We start from the raw sequence: 27,082 nt of genomic DNA, 5'->3' as shown, positions 1-27,082 counted from the left end.
AAACCAGCCAAACAGGATTGCAGTTTACACTTTTTCAACACTATCTGACACGTCTGAGCAGTCCATAAAAGGACCGTGCTGTATTGTCACTTGTGCCACATAATACCTGCTGGCTTAAGTAGGTTAAAAGAGAGCTTGAAAGAGAAATCAGGTGTAAAGAAATAAAGAATAAATAATAAAATCCTCACCTGACCCACGATGTACAAATGTGACATTATTTCAACACCAAATGGGTATATTTTTCTTCTAAATTGGTGATGCAGGCTTTAAATTTTATTATGTACTGAATTTTAATTCTATGGTGCCTTCCAGCTGTTATTTTATTCATACTGTGATTTGTTATTTTAATAGCCATGAATTAAAATAATCAGGAACAAAAAACGCAAATGCACGGATGGGCTATGCAATATTGTAGTGATCCATGTGCAGTTATGGAGCCAGGTTGCACATTACATAAGCATTTGTATCGTTGACACTGTGAGTCAAGGAGTTCATGCATACAGTCCTTCAGCCTATAAGAGAAGCTGGATCAGAGATTTGTTTAGTTTCAAAACCCTATTTTAAACAAAATGGTTATTTATGGCATTACAGATGAAACGTGTATACGTTTTAGTTATTGGACACCAGAGTTATTATGTTTTTTTTACTTTATATCTGTTGTGTAAACAAACTGGTACCGAAATAAAATGCAGTAATCACTGAAGCTGAACCCTCAATAACCCCTGTTTTTTTCCCCTCTTCATATTTTTTTCCTTTTTTACTTGGGAGAAGCTGTCTCCAGCTCCTAAAACGTACTTTTATTTATGACAAGTCTGCTCTTCATTGGAGGCCTGTGATGTGTTATCTGGGCCATGTCATACTATACATACCCTTTAATGACTAATTCAGTCTCTTGGCTTATGTACTAAAATAGAACAGGCACAAGGGAAAAGAGAAATCAATTGAAATGTTGCAATGTTTGACAGGACTGTGCTTGAGGAGACAAAATAAGGAAAAAAAGAAGAAGAAGACATTAGACGGTGTCGCTTCCTTTTGTTTTCTGGCTGAGAGAGTGTGTGGTGTTGAGACATGCAGAAGCTGTATGTATGTATGCAGGGTGCCGGTACGTTGGGGAATTTATTTTTTCAACTGTCTTTGATCACTTTCAGGCTTTGAAGTAACTCTCGGCAAGGAAGGGGGGGAAAAAAGCGAGGCAGAAGTCACCGCAAGTTCACATCGCAACTAGGACTTGCAAAAACTGCAATCTGCATAATTTATTCTTTAAACAGTTAAAATGGAAAGAGATGAGGAGATCTCTAGGTGCCCAACAAACCCGCCTCCTGCTTGACAACCCCAATTAAACACTCTCCCTCTCCACATTTGTTCTCAATTACAGATTGAAGAGCGACAACACGAGAGCCTCTAATGCTCATCAAGTGACTGATTTAAAGAGAGACAGAGGAAGGTAAAGCACCAGCAGTCTAGGGAAATGTAATTGATATTAGGGCTGGGCGATATGACCCAAAATTCATATCTCGATATTTTTTAGCTGGATGGCGATATAAGATGTATATCTCGATATTTTTTTTAAGCCATAAAGTAAGAACAAAAAGAGAGTTCTTAGTCAAAGCTGTGTCCCAGATGTCACACAGGCACTTTTATTTACATACAACACAGATGTACATGAAAAATTACTCAAAATTAAATTATGAGCATTCATTAAATAATAATGCTCCATAAATAAAAGAAAACAATGTTGTTTTTGTGCTAAACAAAGAGCTCACAATTGTGCCGTCAAAATGTAAACTAAAAGACGCTGAGCGTAATAACAAAGACAGACAGATTTCACAGCTGCTCGGTTCCCAAGTTTTACTGTGTGACTGATAGCCTGGAGTTTGAAATCCGCTTCATAACCACGTCTCTTACAGGTGCCATTTATGGTCCTTATACACACACACAATACGGTAATATTACGTTGAAGCACAGTACGTATCACTCCGCGAAGCTCCTCGGTAGCCGTAATGCGCCGACAATCTATCAAGCGGTGCAGCTCCGTAGCTTACCAAAGTCGTACTCAAACATTTTTGACAGATTGCTGAGCGCCGTGTACCACATAAAATCGGTTCGCGGCCATCAAGCACAACCAGAATTCATACATAAGGCGCACTGTCAACTTTTGAGAGAATGAAAGGATTTTAGGGTTAGCGCGGTTAGCTCGTTAGCGCGGTTAGCTCGTTAGCATGGTTAGCTCGTTAACACGTTGACGCTGTCCAGCCCCACGCATGGGGCGATGCACAGTAACTCGTTAACGGAGATTTGCCGTGTCCATCTTGTCGCTGCCTGCACGTGAAGCGATGGGGGAGAAGGGGGAGTTGTCTTCAGTGAAGGCGAGGCGGAGTAACGTTGCGTAGAGACAAAAGTGGACGAAAGAGAGGCAAACTTGCGGCTCCACAACTATAATTATAACGTAACATAGACTATATCGATATAAAGGATATTGTCACATCTTATATCTCGTATAAAAATATATCGATATGTTTTAAAAACTCGATATATCGCCCAGCTCTAATTGATATGTGTTGTAAATGAGCAAATAGAGGCAGCTGCGGAGGAACCATAAAGAAAGAACAGTCATGGTCATATATATATATATATATATATATATATATATATATATATATATATATATATATATATATATATAAACACACACTTATCTATCAACATGTTTTTCTTCTCCAAAACTCTTAGCACAGTGGATTTAAATATTAAATAAGATGCATCGTTCTATAAAATGTAATAACAATAATTATGATCACAAACAAACTTCAAACTTTTTCTAGTCTCTTAATTTTTCTTAATACTTAATATTAAACAGCTCCATATTATTATATAACATTATTTATCTTCAGCCATTAGTTCAACACCTACAACATCCTTACAAGAACAATGGGCTATCAAAAATTGGTCCTCACAGGGATATATAGACCTTACCACCTCAAAGAGATAAACCTCAAAGGTAATTGCATCACACAGAATATGAAGTACTGTATGATAGCTCCAGTCAGATTACTCAGACTTGTGGAATATTTTCTATGAAGCGGTTATTCACTACAGGTTTTTTTAATCTTCTAGCGAGAATTTTTAGATGGCAATCTTGCCCCAAATTTCCATTTTCTTACCAAAAAAGTATGTCTGCCTTGACAGTAACTTATTAACCTCAACCACATCATTCTGCACAGTGAAGGTCTAAAGTAAGACACAGTTTTAAGAATTAGTAAGTGCAATTTTCTTTCGGCCTCCAAGGTGAAAACATTCATTCAAAAACACCATTGTATTTTCCAGTGCAATTGAATGGTGAAAATGAGCAACTCAGTCAAATCACCTCTATTTATACATTTATTTAGGTTAGGTTAACAGATTAATTGATTTTATTATAACACACATGCTCACGCATATATATCTATATCTATCTATCGATCGATCGATCGATCGATCGATAGATATAACATAATGTATCACACTGATTTTTTTCTTAATCTGGAATAATGTCTGATGATTTATTTTTAATATTCTCAGTGATTATTCTCTGCTTATGTGACAGTAGGTAGTGATGCACAATGAGGCCATGGCCTGACAGAAAGAATTTACACTGGACATAATTCAAACCACCCCAAGCCTTTAGTAGCGAAACTCAGTGCCTTTTAGTGGTGCATTGAGCTTAATGACAGCTCAGGGGGAAATGAACATTAGCATACCAAATGCATCAAGGAGATTTCAATTATATCCTTTGTGGGAACAGCATAAATAAAGTCTAATACAATGACTGTGTAGACGACAAACAAAACCCCAGGCATTTAAGTTCACCCATACTGTGTGATGTCTATTCAAACAAATGTAGATTTAACAGAACTGTGAATTGAAAAAACAAACAGAAATAATCAGAGTGATCAAAGATGCTATTGTTTGTAATTTTTGGAGACAGTGGATTAGTATGTCAAAATTATTAACGAAGGACAATTCATTGTGACAAATGAGAAACAGGAAATCTGGCCTTTGATATATCCACATGTGCCTTCATCATGACTCTGTTGCTCTTATATCTGCTGCAAGCAATTTTCTTACAATGCAACTGTCAAACGGTGCTCAGTTAAAAAAAAAAGAAGCAAGGCATGACATCCTATGGTCATGACATGTCAGCGCTGATGCTGAGTGAGGTGGGATTAAATTCATCAGACAGACTTTGAGCCGCTACCGGGGTACGTACACACTCTGTTTCTCTCTCTCCCATTCCAGACACTCCCAATTAAGCCTGAAGTGCAATGCTTGTTAAACTAAAACCATCCTTTTCTGAAATGTCACAGTGTCTCCCTGCCGTGTGGCCCGTCTGTAAACAGCTCTGTTGCTGATGCCAGCTCGAACCCCCTGGTGTGTCTCCTCGTGTGTGTTTTGTGAGAGCAAAATTGTCGCTTGCATTATCACATTGTTGTGAATGCTTGAGTGCATATTGGACTTGTTGTTGTTTTGTTGTTTGGTGTGCTCTATGGGTTATATTTTTATATGTGTGTTTTATGCTATTCATTATGGGAGTCTTTGCCTTCCACCCACGCCCTCATTTGTGTGCATGTGTCTTTTGTGTGAGTATGTGTGTACGTGTGTGTGTGTTTGACATCTCATTTGGGGGAGCTGACAGAGTGAAGGATATGTGCTGTAATTGTTGTCTGACTATCTTCATGCTGTAATTGAAAATGTCTTATTGGTGAAACTTTTGTCAAGATGTTTATACGAGCATGCCATTTAACATTAACACAGCTGCTCCTTTTACCTGTGCAATTACTTAAGTGTAGCCCACCTCTGACACTTGACGTAGAGCCAGTGCCATCCTGGAACTGGGTAAATTACCATACCAATTGCTTGGTATGAACAGCTTGTTCTTAAAACAATAGGGCGATGGATTTTTGAACTCAAACTCCATCCATCTATTCATCCATGGTATCCATGGTATCCAGCATCCATCCATGTTCCCAAGCTGCCTTCCCTTTGTGTTTTGTGTGAACTCCTATTTTGTTGGACTTTGTATCAGCCAACACAAAGGCTTGCTTTCCTTTCTTAGGCAAACAAAGCTTGACAGTCAGATATCCAAACCATCTCCACTGACTGCTTTCACTGCTGCAGAGCAGCACCCCTACTTTGAACCACCGCCCAGTGACTGAGCTGATTACCTCTTCTCTAAGGGCAGATCTTCTTTGGAGGGAACTCATTTCCTGTTCATGATCCTATTCATTTGGTAACTACCTGCAGCTTGTGGTCATCTGTGAGGGTAGTAATGATAACTTTGAAGATAATCATCAGCTTTACCTAGGTACTTGAAGTCCACTTGAGGCAGAAATTCATCCTCTATCTTAAGCAGGAAATCTTTTTTTCAACAGTGTAAGCTAGACATCACTGCTTGATGTAGCCAACAATAGCAAAGATGTGATCCTGAGACCAAAGACAGAAGTTTGACGTTGTATAGGGAGTAAATGACATTACAGGCCCAATAACCAATTCTCCAGAAGCACCAGTTACACACACACAGGGACATGCCTTTTCCAAGTCCATAAAACATATGTACACTGGATGTGTGTACCCTCCAATATTTAACCTCCTAAGACCCAAACTCTTCCACGGCATGCATTTTTAATCTCTCTTTGATATTTGGACATTTTGGGACCTGATGAATGTGAAAACAAAGAATTACCAGATTTGTTTAACCTGATTTCTGTTTCTAAGAAAAATGAGAGCCACATATGAGGATATTCATTTAAACTTTCGATAGAACAGTGGCAGTATAATGTTATCGTAAGTGGACATCAGGCCCTTGTAGAGCAAAATTAAGTATTTTGGTCTAAAAAACCCAAAAATGCGATGTCCACATATGTGGACACCAGGTCCTAGGAGGTTAAAGAGCTTGTCTGCTGTCTCAAGATGATTAACCTTAAAAAAAGACAGGAAGAGTGGCTGGTTTATATTTAACAGATTATAAAGCAGTACAGGTTGGGTCACAAACTGTCACAGTATGTTGTGGTATTTTTATTTCAAAGGGTGTCCATTATTATTTGACTGATGTGCTGTTCAGTAATTTTAAATGTATGCTGCACAACATTAGTTGTATCCTAGCTTGCTTTTGCCCAATCATCAGAGGGAAGATTCACTGTACAACAACCTAAAACACAGGCAAACATATAAATAAAAGCACACAGACACCCTGTGATTACATTATTCATAGCACTGCTGAGTGCTCTTACACAGAGTCCGAAAACACATGATGACCTGCTGTACAACACTGAGTGATAACAGCATCAGCTAGATTGTCTTACACTGAGAGGGAAAGATGATGAAAGCTAAAGTGAGTGAGAGAGAGATGGAGGAGAGAGAGATAAAGAGAGACACTGAGAGACTGAGCTCTTCATCCAAGAAGATGTATGTGTGCTGTTCTTGCATTCAGTCTAGTTGCCTAGACTACTGCTAATGAGCAGGTGGGTACATATGTTATACAGCATTAAATAACAGCCTCTTGTAATGCACAACAAGGACATGCCGAATGCACTCAAACATACACATATTAAATATTTGCATCAAGAGAAAAAATAAGGTATAAATAAGACCATAAATAGATCAGCTAAGATGCAAATAGTAAATGGACTGGTTTTTACAGCATATAGTGCTTTTATATTCTAACTTATCACATGCCTCATTCACCCAATAACACCATTCATACAAGCACTTTTTGGGTAAATTACCATACCAATTGCTTGGTATGAACAGCTTGTTCTTAAAACAGTAGGGCGATGGATTTTTGAACTCAAACTCCATCCATCTATTCATCCATGGTATCCATGGTATCCAGCATCCATCCATGTTCCCAAGCTGCCTTCCCTTTGTGTTCTGTGTGAACTCCTATTTTGTTGGACTTTGTATCAGCCAACATAAAGGCTTGCTTTCCTTTCTTAGGCAAACAAAGCTTGCACTATGATTAAGTTTCTGTTTAACATTCACGCACACTCGCCCTCCTATTCAGCATTTTACCGAAGGATACTCAAAGACTGGAGGAGAAAGAGATCGCATCACCAACCTTCTGGAGAGTACCTTACCTGCTCTACCTCCCAAACTACAGCCAACAACATGTAAAAGCCACAACAACCAAAATAGTACAGCGAGTGACTATATGAATTCAAGTTTACTCTATAAAGACCTTTTGCTTACTTCTACATATATGTATGGATATGGATATATATCATAATTACATCAATTTTGACAAGATCCCCATCCCCCAGCAAATTTCACTTAAATTTAAAAAAAAAGCGACTTATGCGTATGCATTTTTCATATACTTCATTTAAAGACTCGTCTCATTTGGCCCATATAATATTCCGATTTAAAAATCTCAATTTTAAAGAACATTTTAAACCCATTTATATCAGTGTATATGTGGAAGAACATGCAAGCAGTAATATGGGTTATAGGCATTTATTAGCCTCAGTCTTACTGCAGCACACTGGCACTTCATCCAGGTAATGGACAGGAGATTAAAATACTGCTGTGACCAAATCCACTGAGTCTGAATGAAAGAAAAAGATTATTTGACTTAAGCTGGGTGGAGAGCATGTCCTTCATTCTCACCTAAGTGGAGTAAAAACATTTATTCAGGCTTTGAGCAGTTTATCTCTTCTTTGAGATGACTGAAGGTTTACATGGTTGTCAGATACTCCAGCTTCCTCCCATAGTACAAAGATATTCATAGCAAGGCTACATCTAAACTGAATGTAGGTGTGAATGTGAGCATGAATGGTTTTCTGTGTCCGTGAGTTAGTCGTGCGACAGACTGGTGACCTGTTGGAGGTGTACCCTGCCTCCCACCCTGAGGCAGATGGGATGTGCTCTAAGCCCAAGCAGAAAGAAATGGATGGATGGATGTTTGCCTGATATCTGTGTATGCTATTGCTGTAGGGGTTATCAAAGGAAAACAATAATACAAAGTAATCTGCCGTGTACAAAACTTGAAGAAGATTTTACTGATCAACTGATCTCAGTCTGAGATCTGATAGATTTAAAAGATTCCATTTTTTTAATATATATATATATAACTTCCAATTTTCAGGAAAGAGACAGCTACACTTTCTTCCACTAAATAGTTTTGTTCCATCTTCCAGTTCTATGCATAACATTTAGACTTCACTGAAAGCGACTTCCTTTTAGCATGTGAAATGTTAGTTCTGTATTATAGCAACAACTAGCAAGCAAATAGATATGACAAAGACATTAATCCTATGCTTTTCACATATTTATGAATGGGATGCTACTGGAATCACAGGTTGTTCAACCTGGTCATATCTGCTACATAGGAAGGCAGCTGTTGCATTTAAACTACCAATTTGTTGTAAACTAACACTTGAAAGATTACTTTAGCCAGCTACCTCAGTCTTCTCCTTCAATGCCTAAGGTGCTCTAGTGGCACTTTGTGTGGGGGCTTTTCAATAACTAAGCCTGTTTGAATGCTGGAACAATGAACAGGAGCTGCATTACAGGGCTGACATTGCAGTAAAATGCCATCACATTGCCCAAAGGGCTAGACTTAACCCAACTGTGAAATATGCTCCTTTGAGAGCAAGGGGTTTAGGATAAGGAGAGGAAGAAGGAAATTACTTTAATTTATTGTGCTTTAAGGGGCCAGCGTCGATACTGATAGGTGGCAGTGTTGAGTCTGCTTATGTTTGTAAATGGCACTGAGCCAAAATGTCTGTTCTGGTTGATTTAACCCGCCACCTCAGGAGTCTTCTTCAATGACCAAGGTGCTTAACTACTTCTTGTGATTTTTATGTGACATGTAGTTCTTCCAAAGATTATATTCAAATCAGACTAAATGGCATGTAATGTAATTACATGTATTTTCCCCTATGTTATATATATGTCAAAGATGAAAGGCACAGGGCCAACAGCAGGGATGCACCACATTACTCCTTTACCTCTTAAAGAAGAGATAAAGAAGAAGCCCACGAATCCATCACAAATTGTTCTTTTGCAATGTTTTTCCCAAAAGTTTTCAACAGCAAGTTTATCTGCCTCTGCTAGCTTTTTTATCACTCAATTAACGCATAAGAAATATTAAAGGAGCAGAATGGAGAAATGATTTTAGGATAGACGCACTCTAATCACAGCTGCAGTTTCACCCCTGGCCTGTTGATTATGATGCAGCTGCAGGTGCAGCTGGAAAGCCTCCCTGACCTGTGTCACAAGATGAATTGTAATCAACTGTGCAAGGACATCTGGTTCTGAATGGTGTGAGAAAACCAGCGAAATGTCTCAAAAGTGTTTTTTAAAAGGCTGTAGTCTATGGTGATTATTTTTTGGAGGGAAACAAACATGTACAATGGCATCTAATTTGTGCCAATATTTCTATAGATTATGCATCTTGATCATTCTGGTAAATCTTACATATTTTCTTGATCTTTACAAAACTAATTGCACAAGCTTGGATTACTTGTTAAGAGCCAGTGTCTTTTGTTGTGCTAAACTGTGAATTCAGATCAGTTACTAATTTAAAATGTGTTCTATATCCATGATATTGTAGTATATTGTTAGTTCTTAGGATAAATATTAGTAGATGCTTTCATTCTTTCATTTGTTAAATGTATAAAGTTAAATTCCATATTATGGTTTTGATAAGTTGCAACTTGCAAGTACATTAGGACACCTTTTAGATTGTGGATCTGTCTCCTTTGGATTATAGACATGTGTATCTGTTGACCTGACATCAGGACTTTACTTGGTTTGAAAAGAAGTCGCATTGGAACTTCTTGAAGGTAGCATTCCCAGTGAGCCGTGCTGTCAGTGATAACCCAAAGCTCATATCAGAGAGCTGAGGATCAAGCTGCTACCAAGCCAGCTGAGGTAATCTGTCACACCAAGGTAGCCACTGAGACAACGGGTGGTAGAATACAGATATACACAACAACATTCCTACACATATGATTCATCACAACACACATAGACACATGTTCATTTCTCTGTATGTATAAAGCACCACGACACACACATGCAAAACACAATCCTAAAATCCTGTGGTGAAGCTTTGGTGCCTGGACCAGCTTTAACACTGGACCCAGTATGATGTTTCACTTTATGACTGCTTTCTAAAGCTTCACTCATTATACTAAATTTTACAACCACACCATTTACCACAACAAGATTATCATGTTTGGATTTTACCAGCTAGTAAGGAAAATACGTGCTTTTCACCAGAGCACACAGAAAAACACCTCTGGTTTCATAACCCTCTCAATTGTTTAAACTTTGTGTAAAAATAAACAGCCTACTCACTAATCTTTCATAAAGCAAAACCAAAGTTACTGCAGAGTTTAGTTTTGTAAAAATGTTTTCATATGAATTTAAACAGTAGCCAAAGGGCAAAAAACACTGAAAATTTTCAAAAATTGCTTTAAAAAAGCCCTAAAATTAGAAATTTGATAGAAAAACAACAGACTAACTAAAATATGCAGTTTTAAGCTGTTGAAACAGACACTCTCTTTCTCTCGCTCACACACACACAAACACATACAAATACAGCCTTAGATGGCATCAGGTCCTCCTACTGCTACCATAATAACATTCATAATCATTCAAAACCTTTCACGTGACTACACCTCTGTTATCTGAGAAAATTAGCAGCTAGTAAAAATGGTAAGACAAACAACAAAAAAATATGGGTAATGAGTCAAAATGAATAGGGAAGGTCAATAACGGTTAATAGGTTAATAGGAAGGTTAATAAATAAAAATAATAATAACAACAATAATATTATGCAATTGTTCGACGTTTGAACCAGCAAGAGTGAGTATGTACATAGACTGTGGGGACTATAAAGCGTTCTCTAGTTGTTGCATGTGATGGTACAATGGGAAGTAAATTGTACTGAAGCACTGCAGGTTTCATATCATCACCTGTCCACATTGCTTATCTTTCTGACTGGTGGATGCATCAATACTTATGTCAAATATATATATATATATATATATATATATATATATATATATATATATATATGTCCTTTTTTACTATATATATGTTGTAAATAAACATTGATGGTCAAAATGAATTGAAATTACCGCTGCTATTTGCATTTAGGTGAAGTCTGAGATTTATTATCATTCTGACCACTTGAGAAAGAGAAATATGGGAAATAATTTAATAAAGGTGGGTTTAATTAAAGTCAAGGTTTGGTAAGGACATCTAAGTAAAAGCTAATTAAGAACCAAGAACAAAACATTAGTATTAAGACAGTTTAAAAACAAAACAAGCCTTTTTTCCAATTAGAGGCTGCTAACAATAACCCATGGGCAAAGCATTCAGCTGCAGGGTTCTCATAACCCTACAGCAGCGTCACCTTCACCATCAATTCTTTTTCTTTCAGAGCTTTGGAAAGACTGACTAAAAACGTCTTTGAGTTCAAAAAATGCTTCACTGAGCAGAATGAAAAGCAAGTTAAAATATACAAAACTTGGAAAACTTACCAACACATGAACCATCAATCTCCTCATACCCAACACTACAGACACATCTTCCCAGGGGAACCAACCAGTCTCCATCAGCTCCACAGAACAGTTTGGGTGTGTCTCTTTCTTCAGCATGGTCAACACAGGCCCCCCTCACTTCCACCAGTGAAGAAGAGTCCACGCGGGGCACTGTGTCTGGAAATGAGGCCAGGTTCCTCAGTGTAAATGGACATTTCTTATAGTAAACCCTCACAGACACTAATGCAATGCAAGCGCCAATGTCCTGGAAAGCCAGATAAAAGCCTTTCCTGTTTATGGGTCCCACCTCCCGCACCTCCGTATTGAGCTTGAGGATCCGATCTCCAAGATCCATCTGAGTAAAGCTCTCATCAGCAGCAATGGTGTCAATCTTGGTGTACTGCGCAGGCCTGAACTTGACACCGTGTGCCTCATCTGTCTCATGATAGAATAGATTGAAGGTCTCCTTGCAGGTGCCAGACACCCAAGGGATTGAGTTACAGTCGCGCAAGGTGAAGCGGAGCTCCACGTAGACCTTCTGGGCTGCCTGTCGTGAAATCCAGTTGGAGCGAAGCCAGTTGTTTTGGTTGGGCTCCATCACATTGCAAACCTGGAAAGTATGGATGGGTCGGTTGTGCTCGTCCATCTCTGTGATTGCATCCCACTAAAGGAAAAATAATAAGAGTGTAGAGGGTCGGGGAGAGAGGAGGAAAGAATGGGGTAAAAATGAGGGAAGAAAAAGAAAGAGTTAGTATTAATTCAAGATCTGCTAGCAGGCCTCACAGGTCATAGCATTCCATACAAAACATGGACAAAATTAACAACATAGTTGCGCAATATTAATTTAGTCCCAAGTGTGGCACTGAAGGAAAACTGTGTGGTCATTTCAAATCCCAAGATTGATGCTATACAGAGCACAGACGCAATCTGGAAGTTATAATAGCTTCCTGCTTCTTTCTGCTTCTTTCTGAGACACTTTGTTTATATTAGACTGTATTCAAACCAAATTTGGACAGTAACACATTTAGTTCCTTCAGTGGGCTGGTTTCAGTCATTATGCAAATGTACTGTTTATAAGATTGGGGAAACCTGCAGTCAGCTGAGACTGAAGAAGTCACTTGAATGAGTGACGAAACGTTTCTCCCACAAAACGCTACGTCCAGATGAACAGAATCAACTTTTGGAGAACACATGTAGTTGTTCAGATATTCTTCTCTGGATTAAGGTTAAAGAGAGTGCCAGCAAGACCATCTCAGTCCATACCACATTCAAGTAAAAAAATAAATAAATCATTAACAAACTAACAATCTGTTTTCCTCATATTCCTAGAGGTAGGTTTTTTCCTGGTATGATGTCGAGCTCCAGCTGCCTAGTCATCAGCTCTGCAACTCCCAGGTCACATGATTAGGGAGCATTGCAGCTTTGCAGGGTCATTAGGTTACCTGTCCCCATGTTGATGGGAAAGAAGTTAATGGGGGGTTTTAGCCTCCTGGTTCTGCAGCGCTCTCAGGTTTTATTAGAGTGGGGACTGGCTACATGGGCGACCCCAAAACCACACAACATCGACCTCAAAGAATCAAATTACCTGCCTGGGAAAAAAGGGCTCTCAAATCAGTTCGCTTACAATGCAGCGTCAGACTCTCCACGAGCTGCAGAGTTTGCCCTTGTGTGTGTGTTTGTGTATGTTTGTGTGTATGAGGTTTATATTTAGACTCATATTTACGCCACTTACCTCATAGGTTTTACTGTATATGACGATATATGGGATCTATTTTTACCCATCACTGCTGCTGCTACTGTTCCCATTACTTTGCATACATTTTCCTAGATGAAACACTTATGCATGCATACATAATTTTCAGGCATCGAAAGCTCAATTCGGTCACTGTGACTTCTCCAATGAACCTTGCTTGTGCATTGCAGTATGCACAGCTGTCTACTTCTTTGAGTCAAACACTAAAATCAACACTGTTTTCAGAGATGTGAGAAATATGCTCGAAGGTATGGAAGACCATGTATAAAGCTTTTAATTACCAACACATTAACATAAGTAATTTGACTACATCAAACATACACACATTTCATGTTCCCTTTCTTGGGTCTGGGGGGAGAGATGCCTGTTCTAAACGAGGGCTGGAAAATAGCTCGTTTATAGGCAAACAAAATCCGGAGGGTTGAGATAGCGCTGGTGGTTAATTTACCAATACTATTTGCCTGATAAGCTTGCACATTTAATAAGCTGTTTTTTCACTTAGATAAATATTACCTCTTGATGAGAGTAGTAATCAAAGCCTAATGTTTGCTCTCACATACTCATTATCCTTTTTAATAACATGTTCTAATTCAATCATCCAAAGACAGCAGGTTTTAATCTGCTCTTCGCTCAAGGTGTAAACGTAGCATTACAGTCAAACAAATTGAGTTTGATTAAATGTGATGTTGCCATCAAAAGTACACACTAAATCCAGCTGGACAACGCGTTTCTGTTGGGGCAAGGCATAAAGATAAAAAAAAAAAAAACCAAAACAAAAAAACAGAACATGAAATACTTAAAATATTGGCATGAAAATATTTCCATGAAGAAGCTGAAATGAGAAAAAAAAAATCAAAATATAAACAGAAAGAAATAACTTTGAAAGAAAAATATGGAAAAATGCAGAAATAATAACAACTGACTAGGAAAACAGACTAACAGATAAAAAACGAGAAAACATGGATCATTAGCTTCCATATATACAAAATGTAAGTAGACATATGGAGTTTACTCTTTGTTAAGTCCATATGGATTCACTGGGATTCCAAAGCTTTCAGATATGATTTCAGAACCGTCCTTTGTGATAAAATCTATGCCATGGCTCCAGACAGAGAAAAGCCTCTTAATGACTCCTTTGGGATAATCAACAAACGGAGCACCAAAGGACTATGGAAATGGACATGGAAACTGTTTTCTTTCCTAATACCCACATTTTTTCCCCAATGCTAGGTGACTGCATCACATTATTCTCCCCTTGAAGAGAGGAAATATTTAATCAGTTACTTTTTGTTGTCTGTCTAACATTACTGTCAAATTTTGTGTGATAGTAGAAACTAATAACAACTCGAGCTGATTAAATTTTGGTGAAAATTGGGTCAAGGTCAGAGTCACAACAAATTTCAAAATCAGTGAAAAAGCTTACCCACATTTTTTATGAATCATTTTTAAATTTCACAACAATATTTGAACTTCATCATCATTGTTAGGTCTCAGGGACGACCTTCACCTTAAAAAACCTCGACAAAAAACGCACCGAGTGATATCATATGAAAGGGCATGGGGAGAGCTGTACAACACACTTTTGGTTTCTTCAATACAATACCCAAACGACATAACAATGACCAATGATGCCATAACAGGCTGATGTCATTGTATTGCAATAAAACATCATTAAAACACTAAAGTTTTTGTATAGTCCTTGTCTTTCTGGGGAATTACACTCCCTGAGTGCTCTTGTAAGAATGCACACTTGATACTGACGGCAAGCATCTTTCTGATTCAAGGTCTAGTGATTTAAGATATTATGCAAACCATTCTTACAGTTTTCTTTCTTTCTTTCTTTCTTTCTTTCTTTCTTTCTTTCTTTCTTTCTTTCTTTCTTTCTTTCTTTCTTTTGCCACTGAATCAATTACAGATCATGATGAGTTTGCTCATTTACCACTGGTTGTTGGAATTTCTGAAATCTTCTGTTGGGATGTCAGCTAATGGTGTACTTGCACTGGTCACAGCTGGCCCTGTACGTGCTAGCATGCACTAACACTGTGTCTAAGAATCAGACTGCTGAGATAAACTGTGAGTATGCTCCAGTTTGTCTCAACATTTAAACTGTTTTTCATGCTGCCCTCTCTTTCATGCACACTTTTAAAAATCACCTTTTTTTTTGTAGAACATAATAAGGCTAATATATGATGGTTTTAAAGTGGTAAAACACTGTCCTGTATTATGTCTCACAAATCCTGACAATTATTTAACAGTGATTTTCATGGAGCCATCTGTTACTAAGGAAGTGCTGAAGTTCCATTTCTGAGTAGATGTATACTAGGGTTGTGCCACATTATATACATTTTAACATAATAAAAATCACGTTATATTGTGATATCATTGCTACAGCAATCCATGCGTTTTCGTTTCTTAAAGACAAAGGACACAGACGAGACAACAAGACAAACCCTGGCAAACCCTGACATCAAGAGCCATGTGTCAGCCTATGATAATTTCTTCATTCATGAGCTCCTCAAAGTAGTCCTCCCATCTCCTCAACGCACTCTCTTAATTAGTGCATTGCCATCTCTACCCTTACCCTAATGCACTGTGCATCCTTTCCAGCTCAATCTCTCTGCCTAGCCATGCCATAAAAGTCCTTTTCCTGCAATGTACAAGTGTCAATAAATGTTCAGTATTCTTTCTCTATATCAAACAAACTATACTTTGACAGTGTTTGAGGATGGTACAGATCATCCAGTGTGATTAAAACCCTATGCATAGTTTGAAAACGATAAAGAATCATCAACAAACATTTATGACTCTTTTTTTTAAACTTGCTGTCACTCATATTCAAGACTGATGCCCAGCTTACTCTGGTTCTTGCTCCAGCATTTAAAGTTGCTGATTCAATCATCCCTTCGGGTTCTTTCAATCTTATTTGACCACTTAGTCAGCTGTTGACCTGCAGTGGTGTCTGTAGGAAGAAATGTGCATCAGCACAGTTGAACAGTGGTAGGTGCTTTACCTTAGAGGAGCAACTGGAGAAACCCAAATTATACACGATAACGCTGTGTCCTAGTTTAAAGGGTTTACACGTTTGGGATTTTATGTGACTATACCAATGGCTTCTAGCTCAAACCTAAGAAAAACATGTAATTGTTATTTGGTAATTTGACACAATAATGTATTTGTCAGAATTACTAAAACTAATAAACACCTTCAGGCTTTGTAAAGTCTCATTTATGTTAAGGATAAGGATGACATCTGAAGTGGTGTTAAGTGAAGACCCATGTTAAGTGTTGAACAAGTCAGCGACCCATTAAATCTTAATGTATTATGTGTAAATACATGGCTTTAGTGACTGCTAAAAATGACAATTGAACAAGTTCTTTGTGTATGCTTGCACACACAGAGAGAGCAAGGTCAAACATAGCCCTCAGTCTCTCTGAGCAGGATATTTTTATAGCACACCAAGGCACTTCTTTCCTGATTGGACTCATGGTAACAGCTAATATTTCATAAAATATAAAATCCTTTCTATCAGACAGGATTTTTAATGGGGAATTATTGAACAAGAGACATGGGACCGAGGAAGAAAATAGAAAGCAGCAAAGAGAGGACAGACAAAGAGTTAAGAGTTACAAATGTGTGGTGTTCAGGAGATTTAAGAAAACTACTAGAGTTAGCGGCCATTGGAATGAGCCTGAATGGCAATGTAGATAAATCAAAGTGTCCAGTGACTGAAAGATTGAGGCAACGATATCAGAGCGATTCATCTCAGAGGGGCAAAACAATCCATTGTGATAGAAACGCACAGCTGTTGAAATCCCCAACTAAACACCATTCACAGCTGATCCACAAGACCTCCAAGACTTTGACATTTTGTCAGTTAACTGATAATGTCAAGCAGCTTTGTGGTGGCAGCACTTTAAAATAAGTCGCTAGAGATTTGCATTGTGAAGCTGGGAAGCAAAGCAATAACGTGTATTTCCTCTTAATTATTTCAAATTCCAGTGACAGCGTTGCCCCTTTGGGCCAAAGCCTGCAGTCCACTCACCACCTGCAATCCCCATCCACACTCCACTTTATTACTGCGTGTGCTGCTGGTTTGTAATCTCACTGTTGGATGACTTCTTTTTCAAAGTGCCAAACTTTAAGTCTTGGTTGGACACCTCACTACCTTGCCATCCAGCCCTAACATGCATAATTGAAAAATGGCCAGAAAATGTGGTTGATTGATTGCAGCCTGGGACCAAGGCCTTTACAGCCCATCTCTCTCACCCATGCAATCGAGCCAGTCATTTTACTGGCCACTCGCCTGGGGGTGAGCTCCTTTTATTAACACTGTGAAATCCAGAGCCCTATTGAGAGTTACACTTTTAACTACAGTGTCATAACCAGCTTGGCTCATCTTCACTTGAAATGAAATATTTAGTGATCCTAAACATTCCCACTACTCGGTTGGATTTGAGCCTGTAAAGAAAAAAAAATTAAAGACTATTTTAAAATCCAAAGTCCCACTGTGTGAATGATGTGTTATGACCAACTATAAAAGACTTAATAATTATAATACTGACATTGGGCAGGTTAAAGAGCAATGCTTTAATGAGAAGATTAACTTCCTTTTTAGATTTGGTTAAAAACATAGTGGAGTTTTCCAAAATACACTTAATATATGTAGAATCTAAGAAATACTTCCAATTTATTTTCCATATATTCTTTATCTCTCGTAAGCATAACACATATGGTGGAAAAACAGCAAGGCACTAAGGAGATTTTATTCAGAGCACTTAGGTGCTGCACATTTTGTAAGTGTGAACAAACCAAGTAGTGGGAGTTAAGTGGCCACTGGAGATAAAACTAGCAGCTCTTACACGAATACCATGAGATGGTGTCTGTGCATGTGTAGAATTGTAGAAATTTCCTAACAACATCAGATTCAGTCACACAAAAATGTACAGCCTCAACTCCAATGACATGGAACTTACCAAATGTAAGAATTCTTAAATATATTCTTGAAACATAAGAAGCATTTCAGTGACTAAATAATTAACGAATTAATAAATTCAGTCCAATCTATCATGCTAGGACGTTGCAGGGGGATCTAAAAGATTTCAGGGACAAATAACAAAAGTCATATGGGATCCAAACAAGACCCTGACATTAGAGAGAATACGCAGGTGTTCACCTGGGCCACAGGAGACTGTATCTGAATAAATATTCAAAATGTATAACTAAATGTCCTGTTGCCTTGCTCTTTCTACACAGAGAACGCATTGAGTTTGCTGGTTGAATGCTGCCCACACACACAAACACGTACAAAAAAACGCACACTGTGTCAAAGGAGTTGGGAGCCGATGTTTCCAGTCTCCAAAGACTCCTCTGAATTACAGCAGAGATTGGCAAAAAATGGAAGTGAAAGAGAAAACTGGCCAACATATACACCTACAAGAAGTTATATTTAGTTCCATCATTTCTTCGACACATTTTCATTTTCATTTCTTTTCTTGTCCAAACATCTCAATGCAAAGCTTTATAAGACACATGCATTACAGTAAGTAATTGTCTCGCTCCCTCGTGTTTCTCTCTGTCTTGTGAAAGAAACTTTTAAGTCTGGCTTTTAATAAAAAAGTTTTTTAGTTTACTTCCTTAAGAAATAAACAGTCACTTTACAGTGTATCCACTGATTATTTTTTCTTTAGGGACAAGAAGTGATCAGCTGTTTTGGCAGAAAAAAATCTAATTAAATTCCTATAACAGATTGTTTGGTGCTTTGTAAGAACCAGACTGTTTCTTGAGGTTTGCCGGTGTTTATTTGCAAATGCTGTGAAATTTAATAACATATAATGTTTCTCTTCCCTCTCCTTCCCTCTCTTAATGCCTTACATCTTAACAAATTACTTTGTGTTTCTCTTTCTGTTGTTTTGTTTCTTCTGTCGTCCGTGTCCTCTTTTATTCTCATGCACTCACCTCCTATGAATGTGTGTGTTCGTGTTTTGCCACTGTCACTTGGATTGAGAGATTTATATTTAATTGTAGAGCGTCCCTCTGCAATGGATGAAAAGACACCACCACCACCACCACCACCTCCCACACACACACAGCAGTAATAGTTATTAGAGAGATGGATGAAAAGTCTTAGCTCACTAGGGAATATGATGGCAGATATTTGATGTTAAGAAAAAAGGCACAATAAGAAGAAAGTAAAACAACTAAAAAGGGAAAAAGTAAAAAACAACAGTACAAATTGTTATTTTCAGGCTATTTTTAACACGTGAAAATTAATAATTACTGGCTGAAGCTGCAAGATAAGTGAATAAACTTTTCTCCCCCTTCCTAGTTTAGTCATCATTTAGTCTCAGAAGCTACAGTTAGCATTTTTCTATATTGAAATCACCTCATTAGATCCAACAGCAGGTGAATTACTCACAAAATTATGCTTGCATAATATCTAAACATCTTTCCAAATTTATCTTGCACAAACAGAAAAACAAAATTGGTGTATAGCGTACCTGGGGGCTGCACTGCCCCACATTCAGACCACATCTTTGCACTTTTGTCTGTGTGTATGCATAAGGAGAGAAGTGTTTTTGTGTATGTGTTCACATAGTGTATCTCTATGTGTGTGCATTAGGAGTTGGTCTATAGAGGGCTCATTATGGACAAGTGCCCAAGCTTAATTTGAGAGATTCCGTCAATATCTGGCAACCTCAGTGGGCCATTGTACTCAACTGTGTGTCAACAAGAAAATCAATACTTTGATTGGAGAATTATGGAAACTGATTTTCACTGTGTGCTTTAAAACTTCCAATTAAATTACTGATTGTGTGCCAACAAGGAATACTGGCAATACGTGCCACTGAACAAAAAACTGCTTAACAACACTGGACATGTCATAAAATCTTTTATATTGACACTGTAGAGGAAATGAAGGAGCTGTGCTATTTTCCATGTGACTTCCTAGTGGTGCAACTATTTATCATACCTACATAGTCAATAGTAATAATGTTAAGTGTGCATCATGACTGTTCTCATTTCCCTGTTAACTTCTTGTCAATGATTTTCAGATATGCAGTGGGAGCTCAAACCTTATAAGACATTACTTGGCAAATGTGCGTGTAGGAATGGAACTCACTCAAGAAAATTAAATGGTCTTTAACCTTCCAGCTCATCAACAGGATGTTCATGAGGTGTCCAATTGTACCCATGTAAGAACACCATATGTAATTGATTGATAAATTCACTATAAGCAAGTGGACATACTGTGGTTTCCTTCTGTGTCCTTTACCCAGGTAATACCCTTGTCTCACTTAAACAGACTGTTTCCAGTAATGAAAATCAATCTGAAGGGGACTAACTCCTTTTGCGTGTTGTGTGAGAACAACTTAGGACAGTGTTTAATGTTGATTCTTCTGACATTCATGTGAGAAAACAGATTTTCTGTGTAAAGTATAAATCGTATGATCGTACAATGTACATAAAAAATCAAAAACAAAACACAGAATTGTACTAATACTATTATTTACTAACAGATATTTTCAGGGATCTCGTGTCATTTTGTTGTTGTCACATCTAAAGTGACAACAGCCTGTTTTCATTTTACAATAAGGCACCATTCATTTGGACTGGTTCACTGTGTGAGTGGCAATAAACTGAACAACCACTGTTCAGATTGCGGATAAGAATTTGTATAAAGTAAGGTGTTTTCCCCAAAACCCACTTGTAGTAATGGATAAATGACTATAAGAAAGAAATCCAACATCCACCCTATCAAACACCTTGGCAATAAAATATCTTCTATAGAGATGCGCAGTCTGATGAGGGCATCAGATATTAGTTGGATGCAGGCTTAAACAGCTGGACCGGTTATCTGGGACATTTTTGTGACTCGACAGGATCGGTCTATTTAATCCCACGTTATTCTTTGTTCTATTTGCAGCATTTTGTGACTTTACTGACAGCTATCGCTGTGCTCTGCTTGTCAGCTTTTCTCTCTTTATTTCATTCGTTATATTAGACTCAGCAGTTGTTGATAAACTTTTATGTTAGCTTTTACGGGAGGTTAACAAGTTGCTGAAAACTTAATTAGTATTATCTTCGCCTAATCTGCACCGCCAGGAAAAAGAGGACTCTCAGAAAAACAAATGACAGCAAAGCACGGCAGAGATTTTCACGCTGAACTGAGATGACACAAATTCGAATAAACTAATTTGCTTTTTCTTTGTCACAGTATTACTGAATATTTTTGTATTACATAGCACTTGTATTCATTTCAATATGTATTTATTTGTTATATTTTCTCCCCCTCCTGATGATGTAAGACTCCTCTAACAAGACTGAGCTGTCATGTTTTCAAATTTCAACAGAGGAAAGAGGCTTTTATTTTTTTTCTCTTCCTCGAAGGGTGCTTTCACCCCGAAGCATCATGGCTGTCTCATACAAAGACCAAATGGGATTGCCATTTTCATGAGATCATTTCAGCGGGTTGTAGAGGCCAGTGCTCAGAAAGGCAGAAAACCAGCCATCATCCTTGATTACAACACCAACAAAGCAGGTGTGGATGAGAGGAGAGAAGACCAGCCTGCTGGTCTCTTGTCATATAGCACAACATAATAGATATCACTACCTAGAATGTCAATTTGATATGTAGGGAGCTAAACTCTGAACCTAAAACTAGAGGACATGCCAGAGCTACTGGAGACTGCTCGCATGGAAGGAGCAAAAGAAGGACGGAGATTCTACTTCTTTCATATAAGTAAATATAAATATCTCTTAAATCAATATAAATATAAATAAATACATATAAGGAAATATAATATGTCATATAGAAGCATATAGTGTAATAATTTCAAATGTGGTTTAGCTCAATTATTTTTAGTAACTCAGTTTGCAAACAGATCCTAACATTGTTACCAATAGTTCTGTTCCCCCACAAAATATAATGAAATCTGCCCCCAAAATATGAGTCACCTGCTGCAGTGACCCCATCTGCTGATACGTACCCTGCCTTCTGTATGATTGAAACCACTGATTCATAAGTTAGACGTATTTTTGATCAAGTTCTTCTTAGATATCTGTTTGACAGTGTTTTTTTAGTGAGTGATTAATCAGTTAAACCGAGAAAGGCCAACATTACTCTTCCACACAATCTCTCTCAAACACAGTATCCCGTTGCCTGTCAACCACATGCACCTAAATCAATAGGAGCAATAGAACAGCGGTGAGCAAATGAAATCCAAAGACCCCATGCTCCTTTCATTCTTGCATCCATCACAGTGGAAGGGTAGTGAGAAGGGTGGAACCAGTGCTCCGCAATCTGTCATCCCTGTTGTGCTCTCACAAAAAGGCATGGTGTTGGTCATGTCCTGAGTGATCCAAGTCGAAGACAGAAAGTAAAGACAGAGTTCAAACTGTGTAACATCTGGAAGACTGCTGATGTTGGGTTAATGCATGAAAGTCATGTCTAGTTACTCTGTCTTGTGATATTTTTTTAAAGACAATGGATTACACCTAAGTGTACGGTAGTTCAATGCAGTCTTGCACACATAGGTTGTATAATAGTCACGACCTCTAACCTATTGATTCATGTTTCTGAACATGTACAGTTATACAGGGTTTTTTTCCGAGCTCATTTTTTTAGCAGACAGGTGTCATATGTAGCGAATTGTACCCATGTATACAAAATGAAAGGCCAAAACAAAAACACATTTGGAGGTTGAAGGGATTTGGTAGTGAAGCGAATCATCTCATAGCTAACACAAATCCAAAAACAGTTAATGCAACACATTTGTTAAATTCCTGGATTTGTTTAATTAACCAGTGTGTTGGTGTAAAGATGCAAAATTACAAAGAAAAAAACAAACAAAAAATCTGTCATTTTTCAATTTGGTTTTGGTGAATATAGGCTAACTCTTAGACTATTTACACTTTTTAAAATGGGCACAGCTCCACTTTAACAACCTTCTCTGGACAAGTAATAAAAAGTAAAGAGAAAAAAGAAGACGCTTCAGCAAACTGAGTAAACCATCTCAACACAGTCAGACCAAGGCAAACAAAACCGCCCGCTTCTTAAATTGCACCACCAGGGTTATTACACTTTTCGCCCTTTGTGTCACTGTGAACGATCTTTTCACAGTATGCTTATACACACTTTGGGCTTTGAGGTAAACAACACAATGCTATGTTAGGGCACTGCAGGCACTAGAGAAAGAAGAGATAGCAGTTTCAAATTTCTACGTGTATTAAAACTGCCAGTGTCTGAAATATTACACACAAGGTAAGACAAGAGGGGAGAGAGAAACTGAAAGACCGAAGAGAAAGAGCAGTTACACTGTATATGGTAACTACACCACAAACCAGATCAATAAGTAAACTCACTATAAGGTTTAATTGATTTCCACATAATACAACTCTAAAAATGAGTGTGGCTTGTAAATTCATATGTGTATGCCATTAGAAAGAAATTACAGTGGCTGGTTGTGGTTGTCATTTTTATAATGGAAATTGTGTCATTTAATGTGAAATTGAAAAGATGAGACGGCTGCCAAAGCTGCATGCTTATATGTTCAATATATATGACTCTCCCACTACCTTATGTCTTTATTTCTAACTGTTATTATAGCACCTATTACAGCTCCTATTATGGCTCTTGAAGGTCGTAATCTAACATGTGGCCATGCCAGCTATAAGTTACTCTTTCAGCTGTTTTATTACAAATATTAAGGATGAAAAGCTCTATCTGTACTCTTTTATTTGATGAGAAAAAAACACATTTGTATTTTACCACGCTGGATTTCTTCAAGTCCAGAGTCAAAGCGAGTCACCGCAGTCCTTTAAGAAAGAAGAGCTCTGAATCAAACACTGTGCTGAAGTGTCCTCGAGAAAGGTAACATTTTGGAGGTCTTGGTGTGCTGCTAAATGGGGCCTCTGAACTCCCATTTGAGACATGTAGTGCTTCACTTCAGAGCTACAGTGGAGATGCTGGCTTTTAAATTTTGTCACGTCTTCAGCAGGATCTGCAATATTTTCTTAAAAACTCACATTTACTTTTAAATAGCTTTAAAATGCAAATAATCAAAAGGACTTCCTCCTTTGATGCAACAGGAAAAAAAATCTTGTTTTAAACATGGCTTTTAAATTAAGTATATCCAGCACATGCAATTTCATGTTTAAGTAGATACTAGTGCTATGAAATTATTTATGTTTTCATAATATACTGAAGCCTAATGGCTACATGTTGTAGTGGTTAACACATTGCACATTAAAGATCCCTGGTTTGAGACTGGGAGGAGATGCAAACCCAGCCCCAGACGGTTACAAGTTAGTGTACTCTTTGTACCAGTCCACAGGCAGGATAAATGGAAGGCTGCACCTGGAAAAACATCTATAAACTGCACTGCATCTAAATATGTTGATCCATTTGCTGTGTGGGAAATAAGGGAAGAGCCAAAAGTATCTTCTAATGTACTGGAGCCTATTCATAATTAAATGATGTCTTTCACTCAGCTTTCATCTTCAGATGCTTCCACATCTAACAAACTATGAGAGTTCATAGTTATTATAACACATTTCACTGTGTGTTTAGTCATCAAAACCCACATCCTGGTAAAACCCTACCTAACTGCAGGATCAACACTGGTTAAGGGTATGAACCATTCCTCCTTTCAGCCCCTTATTCTCTATCTCATTTGCCTAAGCGGTGATATGTCACTCCCCTCCACACATGCTGATTGTGTCTCATCTCAGCTGACACAGACCAGAGACCTTTATTTTTTCTTCCTCAACAGCCCAGACAAACTATGCGTGGGAAAACGGGGGAGAAAGAGCTTGTCGTTTTACATATCTATTTTTGCCAGAGAGGCAGACAAGCAGCCTGGAATGTCAATGTGCGGCTCAGCAGCCTCTGACTGATGTGAGATCACAGTGATGGCTGCACACAGTGGTACAACGAACACACACATACAGACTTTGTCAGTGGGTGAGGTAGCAGGGTGCAACCATAGACAGCTTAGATAAGAGCGGGTCACCCAGATAGAGGAGAGCATGCTGTACAGATACACAAATATTGTCGACATAGAACGTACATTCAAGCTCATGCTTCTGTTATAGTTTACACAAAAGTATAGCCCTCACAAAAAGGTACTGACTTTAAGGGTCTCAAATAAATAAAAAAATAAGATGCAATTCCTAGATCGCATGCCTTAATGAAATGTATATACCTTTAAAAAAAGTTTTTTAAGGACTATTTATAGACCACCACTCCACCGATGAGTGAGAAGCAAGGACCTAACTGGTGTCAATAACAGCCAAACACTGAAGTAGCTGATAAAGACAAGTTTGGCATTTCAATCTGTAGAAAAGGTCACCGCTATCTCATTTCTTTCTTATCTCTTTCTCCCAGTCTCAGTTCAATTAAATTCAAATCTGCTTTATTGGTTTGACACAAGAACAGTGTGATGCAGAAACAGAATTGTATTGATTGAGGTATAGTAATATTATGCTGACATGATGTACTGATGATGGATGTAAGATGAAATGAAAAAACAAAGTCAATAAAATGTGATGGTTATAGCACAAAGGATGGACATTGTACATAGCAACAGTTTACAGTGAAGGTTAAGGCCTCAGCTTTTTATAGGCCATTGTAATAATACTAATACTGCTATTAGTAACTCTTAAAAATCAATACCTCAGAGTGTACCTAAAGGCAGCATTCTTACAAGATGTCCAGAAATAATTAAACAGACGCAATAACTCGACTGCTAGACTAAAACAATAAATATTTATTGAAATACAGTGTTTCATTTAGTTAATTGTAATATCCTCTCTCTGCAGACAAACTGGATGAAACACAGACAAACACCCCCACAACACATTGCCTCTTTCCTGTTTACACAGTCTGCTGGTCATTGTTAAGAGGAGGCTGTCAGAGAGACACAGAGAGCGGGGAGAGTATAGAGAGGTAGAGAGAGAATAAAGAAAGGAGAGAAAGATATCAAGAGAATGGGTAGGGGGAAGATGAACAATAGCAGGTTCACAGGACAGTAAGATAGAGCAGACGGGTAGGGAAAAAGAGGAAGTGAATGCTGGGCTACATGCACCAGTGTGTGAGGATGCTCTACTAATTTAAATAAGTGTTGTAATAGTTGAAAGCCAAGTTGTCCCTAATAAGAAAAGGAAAATGCTGACAGTATTAGGAGAGGGATGTTTTGATTAAATTTAATGGTGCATTTACACCAAACAAAAAAGAGTTTTACATGCAAACATACAATTACAAAAATTTGCACAAGATGCAGATTTGCATCTGCATGAACTGAACCGAACACTAACTGAGGCATTTTGGGGGCAGCTGGAGTAAAACGGGTAATTACATAAGTATTTGGACACTTACAGAATTTTTCTGGTAAATACCATAAGCTCTGTGTTTTTTTGCCATCTCTTATCTGGCCTTACTGTTTTTGCATGTAACCAGGGGTTTGCACTTTGCTGTAAACCCTCTCTATTAAATTGCGTGAAGACCTCTTTGATGAAGACTATGAAAGCGTTCTTTACTTGTCTAAGACAAATAAAATTATAATCCACTTTAGTTATACTCTGTGGTGTTTCAGGCCTTTTGGTGTTGCTTCGCCCAGCAGTGCATTTAATCTTTCTGTGAATGTACCAGATTGTTGATTTGGCCATTCCAGAATTTTTTTTACTGTTGCTCTGATTGATTTTTCAGTCCAATAGCTTCCTTCACTTACACCAACATCGCACCTAGAGTGAACTTGCTATGGACGTTCAACACTTGGAGTTAACTAATTAATTAGATAAAATA

At 38.0% G+C, this 27,082-nt stretch overlaps 1 protein-coding gene across 2 annotated transcripts in view; it reads right to left on the bottom strand.

Moving 5' to 3' along the window:
* Positions 1-27,082, bottom strand: part of LOC147311795 (ephrin type-A receptor 6-like) — a 182,440-nt gene that overhangs the window by 128,289 nt on the left and 27,069 nt on the right. For both annotated transcript variants that reach the window (XM_086267658.1, XM_086267657.1), the window contains one exon: positions 11,529-12,192. In XM_086267658.1, coding sequence (XP_086123784.1) covers positions 11,529-12,192 — 664 coding nt within the window. The remainder of the gene's footprint in view (positions 1-11,528; positions 12,193-27,082) is intronic.

The sequence above is a fragment of the Aulonocara sp. 'chitande type north' Nkhata Bay genome, linkage group LG16 (assembly GCF_057382095.1).
Source record: "Aulonocara sp. 'chitande type north' Nkhata Bay isolate Kocher_YH1m ecotype deep benthic linkage group LG16, A_spYH_male_GT1.1, whole genome shotgun sequence".
NCBI classification, from domain to species: domain Eukaryota; kingdom Metazoa; phylum Chordata; class Actinopteri; order Cichliformes; family Cichlidae; genus Aulonocara; species Aulonocara sp. 'chitande type north' Nkhata Bay.
Note: the sequence above shows the minus strand (reverse complement) of the source record. Positions and strands in the feature narration are given on the sequence as shown.